Source organism: Anoplopoma fimbria, chromosome 12, assembly GCF_027596085.1.
Source record: "Anoplopoma fimbria isolate UVic2021 breed Golden Eagle Sablefish chromosome 12, Afim_UVic_2022, whole genome shotgun sequence".
NCBI lineage: Eukaryota > Metazoa > Chordata > Actinopteri > Perciformes > Anoplopomatidae > Anoplopoma > Anoplopoma fimbria.
In genome coordinates, this window is record NC_072460.1 from 12,958,783 (window position 1) to 12,968,716 (window position 9,934).

Below are 9,934 nucleotides of genomic sequence, written 5' to 3' on the forward strand. Positions count from 1 at the left end.
AATGTGACCATGAACAGTCAGGAGGCCCAGTGATTGACTCCTCAATGAAAGCGGCTCCTCAATGAACTGCTGTAAAAACAATGGTATAGATAGATGGTTTGCATTATGTTGTCCAGTACTCTGGGACAGCCCTGAACGCTCAGAGAGAGACTCACCACCTCAACTCAATCTACCTGATACAAACACGCACCCATAACCTTTAATATTTTATTTATTATTTTTTGTTATGATTATGTTTCATTTTGATTTTAATTATTTCTGAAGAAGTTGCCCCCTCGTTTGTTAGAGTGAAGATTATTTGACCAAATCAGATATCCACACTAAAGCATTACACAGATGTTTCAAGTGTAGAAAATAAACAAAGATGAATTTGTTAGATGTGCATGTCTGCATATCAAAAGAAATTGAACAAAAAGTTATAACCTAAATTGTGCACGGAGGCATACGGCCAATATCCCCCTTTCCATTTGAAACACAATGCATTTATTTATATCTGTATTTAATATTTATTTTGATAATGTCTTGTCCTTTTTTATAGTTTTTCAGCATCGTTTTTGTTTCACTGTTTACTGGTTTTGTTGTCAGTCACTAGCAGCTGTACTGTATTTAATTAATTTATTTGAGGTCTTTCAGGTATACTTGTTCATTTGGTGTCACAGTTTTTGTCATACTGTACTGTTGTAAATATTTTGCTGTTTCGCACTTAATTGAATAAATATTCTTATATTATATGCTATTTCCATAGTAACAATAATTGCCACGTGTTTTCTTATATGCTGTCATCCCGTACCTAAATTTCAGTTCAACAGAAAATGCACGTCTCCCAATAAAGCTGAGGGTACTTATATGCAGCTACATCAATTCAAGTGGACACCAGTTTCATTTTAATAATGTAGTGAGGCTTCCATAAAAATAAAGCTCTTTTAGCATTTCAAAATTGAACTGATGTGATAAGTATCATGAAATACTTGACAGCTACCAATTTTTTTTATACATAAGGCACCACAAGTCAGAAGAGTAATTTTGATTAAAAAAAAATTCACAACAAAATCCAAATTAAATACATTCAGTTTTAAATATTTGATCATATTAACAGGTAACTCAATCCCATCATACATATCACATTCCCCTAATGAAAGTTCTCTTTGCACACATTCAGTTTCAGGTGTTTTACTGAATTCACACAATATGCAGTGATTAAGTGCAGGTTTCTAATGTTAACATGTGTAAGAACATCTATCAGTAATTTGATAGGGAGGCATATCATCTCCAATACAGAAACACAAAAATAAAAATAGAATCTTGGACTGAAGAAAATGAATGTTAAGTGGTCCAGATTCATTTCACAATAACAACCATGGACAAACTCATATAAAAAATTAATACAAAGTTGCTGGAATAAAGGAGAACTTTGCGGCATAAGTCTGTTGAAGGATGCGTGTGTATGTTTGTGTGTGTGTAAGATGTCATTCAGGGGCTTTCTCCGGGGTTTCTATCAGGTCAGGCGGGATGCTGTTCTGGGCCATGGGAAAACAGCTCTGGGGAACAGGTGAATGTGTCACAGAGGCTTTTTTTGAGTCTCTGCCTTTCGGTCTCTCTCACACATGTCCCATTTTCCCATCTAGTTCATGCCAAAACACTGTAGGGCAAGAGCTCGTTTTCAAAGAATTCATCCACATTAACCAAAAGAGAGAAAAGCACCAGATTTCTGTTCAGACACAGCATTTGAATATGGATGTTATCAATCAATTGGTCACATACTTTTTTATTATTTTGAAAATAATGTAATCATGACGTACATATCATAAAACCTTTTTTTAAGTTGAGGATAATTAAATTAACCATACAGTATTCTGTTGCCAAAACTGGCAAGGTAACACATTTATATCACTCAACTAACGACAAAAGACTTCTTTTTGACTTTAATGATTGTGTTGAAAGAAATGATTGCACTTGAAATAAAGAAAGAGCGGGGTGGCAGGGTGTAAAGATGAAAAGGTGAGAGCAAGAGCTGGTGTGTTCAAGTGTGTTTATCATTGTGGTCCTTTAGTCAATTGTAGAAAGGGGAAGGTGCCTCAGAGGTTGTTGTCCAAGAGGACTTCCCCCCTCTTCAGCTACCTCTCCAAAGGTTTGTCTTTTTCAGTCCTGGCAACAGGGTAGAAAGGCAAGAAGAAGAAAAAGAGAATGATTGTTTTACTGGGCGCCACTGGTCCATTGTGAACGCAGCCTGTTCTTTCTCTTGACCTGTGACCCGTATTGTTGTGGGGCTTCTCGTTCGGGGCGGGCAGACAGCTGGGGGAACTGCGGGGGGGCTGATGGACAGCTGGGCCAATTTAGGGAGAGAGAGAGAAGCGAGTGAGAGCATGGGAGAGAGGGATGAGAGAGGGAACGGGGAATTGGTGTTTGGGGGGGGGAAAGGAGAAGAGGAAAGAAGAGGAGAGGGCAGAAGAGGTGACTAAGGTCCTTGCTCCCCATTCACAAGTGTGTCCTCTCTGCTCCTGTGTGTCAGCCTTGGCAGAGGAATGACACATAGCTTTGCACACAGGCAGACATTTGGCCTGTGAGAAAGTACTGGCAGAGTTAGCTGGCGTTCACCCTCTTTGTGTCTTCGCGGTTTTGTTATGGCAAAAAACGGTGGGGGGCAGGGTATGGGGATTATCCTCCTGCGTACAAATACATGAGTGGGTGGATATAGAAATAATCCACGTAAATTAATTTTGGATACAAGATTACAAAACACAGAGATGCAGGACAGTCTCTGGAGATTGGGGCATAGTGCTGGAGAGGAAGTTTGATAGTTACATTCAGTAAGATCCAATTCAGGAAGCTATTTGTATTTTCTTGCTCAGATTTTTAGGTTACATTTTTTTTTTTTTTCATCAAATTTGTGATCATTTGTGAAAATGATGAAAAAAATAATAAAAATATGTAAAATACTTTAAAAGGTTCAACCCCTGATCCACTCCTTATGTTCCTGCAGTACAGGCCTCTCACACACATTGAGTGTATCAAGTGGCTCTCATCTATGATAAGGGCATGAGGTCTCTCAATGGGAAGGGAACACATGCTCTGTCATGCCATCTTGGCCGAGACAGCAGGCAGCAGAGCGCGACCTGTGGCTGAATCCCCTGGGAGAGTGAGGTCATGTCAGATATTAGCCCACAGAGAATTAATGGTACAGCACTCCAACTTTTGATTTCTAAACTTGTTGTCTTTGTGTTTTTTTAATCGTTATACACATTAAAAGTTAGATGCCAATAGCATGAGCTCTAATGGCAACATAAAAATAACGTTTCAGTAAATTCGTTTTGGCAGGGTAGGTTGGCATTACCAACAGTAAAAGACAAATCTAGTTTTTGAAATGCAGATTACGGCCTTCTCTTGGTCCCTTTCTCTCTCACTCTTTCTCCCTTGTGCTTCTATTATTGTTTCTGTGTGCAGTACATTTAATCCACTGGCCAAACAACAGTGGCTCCCACTAAAATGAAAAGGCCCTGATCCATAGGAGCTAGATAGAGGGATAAAGCATTGTGATTAGGATTGTATTAATGGGGCCATAGGATGCTGGAAGGCTTTAATCAGTGTCTGTGTGCCGTTAATCCCTCTGCCTTTAAACTGCCCCCCTTCCTTGGGCAACAGTGCGCATGCACACATATGTACACACACATGCCTCTGTGGGGAGCATAGGGATACGAGAGCCCAGGTTGAGAGGTGGAGCACCCCGAAATGGAGACGCCCTCGATTTAGGGGAGCAGCTGGTAGAAGAAAGCCTGAGGAGATGGATGGAGAGAGAGATGTGGGAAAAGACTGAATAAAACAATAAAAAGATGGTAAGGCTGGTGTGATGAGAAGTTGTAGGGATTGGGTTGGTCACGGTCAACATAGTGGAAGTGATAAATAAAAGTTTTCTGAATGAACCTGGTTCCATCTATTAAAACATCAAATCAGGCTAGACTATCATTTATCAACTGAACTCTAATGAGACAGGAAAATAATTAATTCCAATTTGAATAAATATCCAATTACTATCAATAAAAACACCACTGTCCTCGTGTAAACATTTGATGGAGGTTTAAGATAATTTTGTTAGTATGGTGAGGGAAATAATGCATAGAAAACTGGTATAACGTGACAGCTTGTTCTACCGATGCAAAAGAGAAATAAAGGAGTTGTACACGGGAGGGGAGGAAAGAGGGCAGCTTGCGGACTCATTACCAACAGGAGTGGGTGTAAAAGGTGACATTGTGTGCATGAGGATAAGGGGTGGTCCTTCTCCTCCCAGAGTTCTCTGAGAGTATTAGGGTGTAGGAGTTAAAGAGCTTCTAATGGGATCTGGATGCTGTCGTGTTTACCCTCCCCCCCTCCCCCCCTGCACGCCCACTGCATTGTGGAAGTTGCTGGGCTTTGGGACACCACAATGGGCCGAGTGTAGGGACAGATGGAGGTCCCTTTCGAACAGGGCACAAAAAACATCCAAGGTAGGAGGGCCGTGGTGTCTGAGAGAACGTGCAGCCAGCATGCCCCACTGCCAGAGACGTGAGACAACATTAGAGGTGGAGGAGGGAGAGGGACAAACTGAAAAGGGGATTCCTAATTATAATGCAGTGAAGAGAGTAACACGGAGAGTCCCTTTGCCCTGGTGATCTGTCAGTAACTGTCACTGTGGCTTCTCTGACAACTGGCTTTTATACAAGTTACTATACTATATGTATCCCCACAAGTACCTTTCAGAGTGGAACAAGCGAGCAAAACTAAAAAGAATTAGTATTAGTATATAATTAGAAATATTTTTAAATTCTTAGTGCTCATATGTGATATTGCATTGCTTTAGGCACTGTTTATTAAGGGATAAAGAAAGTCCGGCAGAAGGGTTAATGCTGATGTCATCCATTTAGGGCAGTTCAGTGTATGGAGCATCAGGGGAGACGGTTTGGTGTTAGATGCTGATGAGGAGAAGCATTGGAGGAGGGTAGAGGGAGGTACCAGGCACAGGAGCAACAGATGGGCCCTGATGGGAAGCTCAGGTTGTAAACTTTCTGTTGGGAACATCTGTCCGGTCGTCCATCTGCTACATTCACTGTTTACACTTTGTTTAGCAGAAACTCATTAATTAGAAAATTGCAGACGAGGCCATTGTTGCGCCCTCTGTCATGGAACATAATTAGATCCGAAAAACAACCAAATCCATGTGCAGTAGTGCAATGCAGATTCCTATTAACTTAATGACAAAATCTAAATACATTTTAATTGGGTTTATACTTGAAACTGCTATGAAACTGGGGTGGGGAAAACATATGAAGCCAAATTCCCACCTCAGTTATGATCCAATCAAATCAACAGTTTTGTACCATTCCCACAGATAAGCCCATCCATCACATCTGTGCCACTGTGGGATAGAAGTCATGCTGTTCATTTTCTGGAGCACACATAAATAAGTGGATTGACATTGGGTTGTGGGTATAAACCCTGATTAGAGATACATTAGCAATTACTGTAAACACACTCCTTATAATCTGTGCAGTTATGCAAATACCACAACAGTCAACTAGCTAAATGTCCGAACAAACATCTCATCAGGTAACTGAAATTAGTTTCTGGTACATTTAGTGGACGCTCTACATACGAGACAGCTAAATGCAATTAAAATGTGAATGAGGGAATAAACGGCTTTGAGTAAGAGCTAAAAAAACAACCTGTAAAACGGAAGCATTAAAGTTTGATTAGAAATGTTACATCATCTATGGGTAGTTTACTTTTTGTGGTAAAAATAGTCTCTTCAATTTGTTCTGCAGCGAGCGGATAAAGGAGAATTAAGCAGCTGATCTGGGCTCAGTGGCCAGAGTGTTACATTAGACAGTAATCCAGAACAGTGGACGGTTGGAGAAGGGATAGCAATCTTTTAATCCTGCACTCCAACCAGCCAAACCTCCCATCACCCATCAAACTCAGGGAGGGACGCAAACAAACATCGCACAACATCTTCTTGTTGTGCTATTTAAAAAGATATGAAAAATCTCAAGACTTTAACATTAGTGTTAAACCTTTGTTCTTGAAATGCGAAATAGGAGCAGTGATGCATTTCAGTGTAACAGGGCTTTCTTGGGAGTGTTTACTGCATGAGCACCCTAGCCACAATTTCCATTGTCAGCAGCAGCATCCTTAAAGGTTTCCTAAATCTTAGTCCTGGTCACAGGGTAAGGCAAGTGTCCTGGGGAGCCCTCTCAGTGCACACTGTCCCCCTATATGTAACAGATGTTACTGAGGCAACAGTTGGTATTGAAAGGGAGGGGCTTCAGGCCATCTGTCCAGGGTCAAGGTTTGAAAAGGGGTGGTAGAGATGGTGGCACGTTCTGGAAAATGGTAAGTATTCGCTTGAAAAGAGGGAATATAGCCCACATTGTAATCCTGCTCAATGTGAGCTTTCATTTAAGATTGTCTTTGTGAAGGTTTTGAGTGCAAGATGTGAAACTAAAGAGAGCGCATGGCAGGGGAAAACTGCAGCCTCAGTGCAAAAGCACCACCTGGTGGGCAAAGGCAATACTACAAACAAAGTGCAATATACTTCACAAACTTTATTAATATTATAAACTGCATTACATTGAACTATTGAGTCAAGAGTAAAGGCTGGTGCTACACCCTAAAGATGAGTGTGGCATAAAATCAAAATATACATACAGGAGGTTTATTTTCAATCATATCACATAGAGTCCAACTGAGATTTCAGGCTCTCGAGCATATGGTCTATGCCATCCCGCAAATATGCCATCTTCTTATGACAAACCTTTTTCTGGAGAAAAAAAAAAAAAGCAGGCTGTGTGAACACTACACTGGTATTTAAACAAAACCTCACTTTATTTCATACGATCTTCGCAGATTGTAGGGACACTCACAAGGTAGACTTTTAGCCTCTCTCTTTCCATATGATTGAAGTCAGCCACAGTCAGCTCAGTGAAGTCTTTCTTCATAGTTAAGAATCCACAGTTAGGGGAACGTTTTGAGTGTTCAGCCCTGGGCAGAGAAAAGTTATAGCAGAAATTAGAGGAAGGGACAACATCTGAATGTGGCACACAGAGCAATGCTTTGTTATCCTTAACCCTTATCCCATACACTTGGGTCCACGCAAAGCCCAGAGGTATACTTTTTGAGACATCATTCCAATTTGTCATGAATTTGTTCTTAATGACTTCGTATCATTGTTTTCTGTTTCAAATAGTACTTTTTAAATACCAAAGTATTTAGTGTACTGGGGGACCCCAGTGTAAAGCACCCACTTTCAGCCTATGCAGTTTTAATTGATAGATAAAATGTTTGCCATGGGTGCTAATATAAAGTACCCCACAGAATCAGTGCTATAGGGATACACTGTCAGTCATTTTGAAGGATAACAGCACAGATGCATCTCATCACCAAACTAATGAAATTGTTTCCCTTCTGCGTATCTGATGGATCTTCCGAGGGAAGAGAGAGGAAGCTTCTGGAGGAGCTGAGAGGGAGGAAACACCGATGTTTCCTCATGGCGTAAAAGAGCAGTGACACACAGCTGGAATAATCTCCAACCATGGCAAGACTGTACAAATATTACTATTCCTTATGGATTCATAAGTCGGAGTTATTTAAGATGACTACTCAGAGGCAAGGATGTCTCATTTTGTTAAATGCATGTCCCGTGACTCCTTGCTTCTCCTCTTCCGCTTGCATCTCCCGTGGGTAGGACTAAGATGTGAGGAGAGGAGGCGAGGAAAGATGAGGAGACACACATGCTAAATGAAAAGCACCCACAAATTTCCACTGCTTCCATTTTTGTTTTAAAATGAGCCCACTTTAAATAAATCAAACTCAAGTGGGAAACAATCTTCTGTAAAAGCAAAAATACAAAAAAAGAAAAATCCCAAAATGTCATTATGCTGATTAGATTAAGAAACAGCAATGCCATGTGCATCCATGTAGTTATATATATAAAAAAGAAAAAGAATCATAATCAACTTCACTCTATGGTGATTTACTGAAAATAAGTATTGTAAAGGCCTCTGGCATCAGTGAGCTATACTGTACACCATTATACTACTGGCATAATATTATTCAGTGACACAAAGCTTACATGAAGGTAGGTTAGATAAAAGGTGAGGGTCTGAGGAAATTTACATGCTTTATTTACCAAGGATTGTCATCTGGCTCCCAGCCTTCAAGCTCAATCAGACAGAAGAAACAGCAAGCGACATCAGGTTCATTCTCACTAGGGCAGTGGACAAACCCAGCCTTTGCCATCTGCAAAGACAAACAAAGCAGCAACAGAGATTGTAATGTCTCCACCATACTTTAAAATAAAAGACAAGAACTAAATTAAGGAATTTTATGGGCTGATAACTCATTGACAAATATGATAAATGCAAGAACAAAAGACCAATGCTGCAGGGAGATTAGTGTCAGTGAGAAGGAAACCAGCAGATCTCCTTTTGGCTCTTGGGGGGGTTAAGAGCTGGTAACATGGCATATAGTGTTGCTCATCAAGTGGGGTGTCAGCAGCCTATCCATCATGATACGGGTGGTCAAAGGAATGGGTCAGTGCACTGGACACCCGATGCAATGAAACTGAATCTGACACCTGCTTAACTGTAAATCACAAGCTGTGACAGTCTTGGATAAAAGGCTGTAGTATAAGATTACGTACTTTGAAGTGTAAACACGGTTGGGGTATATCTAATTATCTTCCGCAGCCATAGTCATCTACTATGTTAACTGTTTTCTAATGTCAATAAGCTTCTTTTTTCCCCCCTAAGAGCTTAAGAGCTGTCTGACAGATCCTGAGTAAATTAAGAGGAAACATCCCTCACATTAACCCAGTTGGACATCCTGCTGTCTTACCTAGTAGTAGTAGTAGTAGTAGTAGTAGTACTTACCTAGTAAGTAGTTAGTGCCTTCCAGTGGTGGAATGTAACTAAGTCGTTTAGTCAACCACTGTACTTAAGTACAATTTCGATGTACATTTCTTGTTCTTATCTTGAGTATTTCCATTTAATGCTTCTTTACACTTCTGCTCCACTACATTTTGGAAGCCAACATTATACTTTTTATTCTTACTACTTTTATTTGACAACATTAGTTACAAGTTAAACAGAAGATTTGAATCAATACACAATGCAAATCAACTAACCTCATACAATATGATGTATTGTCATGGATTCATCTTTCTAGCAGTATATTAAGTGTTAGCATATTGAGTCATTTTGGTACTTAAAGTACTGTTAACAGTACTTTTATGCAATTATGTTGAGGTTTTTTTAATGCAGTACATTTACTTGTAACAGTATGTTTACTCTGTGGTATTGCTACCGAGAACTTCTTCCACCACCGGTGCCTTCATTGCAGACTAACTCCCCTCTTTAATATAGCACATTTTACCTTTGCACCTTACAAAATGATCAATCATAAATATTCCTGAAAGGTTTAATGAATCAACAACTGTTCTGCAGCGTCAAGACTCAGCGGCCTTCTTACCTTTCCAGGTGTGCAGTTACACTCCTCTCTAAACGGCCAGTCCGCAAAGCTTTGCTCGCGCACTTCACGACTGTACATTTGGTCATAGGAGGAAAACCTGGAGGAGAGAACATCAGTGCTGGCCATAGCTTCAGCATCAAACTGTCTCGACTCAATGTACTGTGGCTGCCGATGTGAACATGTGCTGACGGCGCGTTCACGCTTCACAGGTGTTTCCAGTGTTGGCTTATTAAAGTCTGCGCAGGTGAAAGGTGGGTGGGACTCTGATGGGTGCGTAAGTACGCAAGGTCACCGGACTCCATGGACGAAAAGGTCAAATCCTACTGCAGCCACATTTTTATTTTTTTTGTATGTGCGTTTTTACACAGATTGTACAGGAAAAGATGCACAGCCCATCCACTCAATATACACTTTAATACTTATATAATCCAACTTTTAA

The 9,934-nt window shown here is 40.4% G+C and overlaps 1 protein-coding gene across 1 annotated transcript; it reads right to left on the minus strand.

Moving 5' to 3' along the window:
- Positions 1-6,583: 6,583 nt before the first annotated feature.
- birc5b (baculoviral IAP repeat containing 5b) lies at positions 6,584-9,726 on the minus strand. The gene is made up of 4 exons (XM_054609913.1): positions 9,496-9,726; positions 8,156-8,265; positions 6,891-7,008; positions 6,584-6,787 (listed from the first exon to the last, which is right to left on the minus strand). Exons 1-4 carry the CDS (start codon positions 9,619-9,621, stop codon positions 6,698-6,700), a joined length of 444 nt encoding a protein of 147 aa, XP_054465888.1. The 5' UTR covers positions 9,622-9,726; the 3' UTR covers positions 6,584-6,697.
- Between the last annotated feature and the right edge of the window lie 208 nt (positions 9,727-9,934).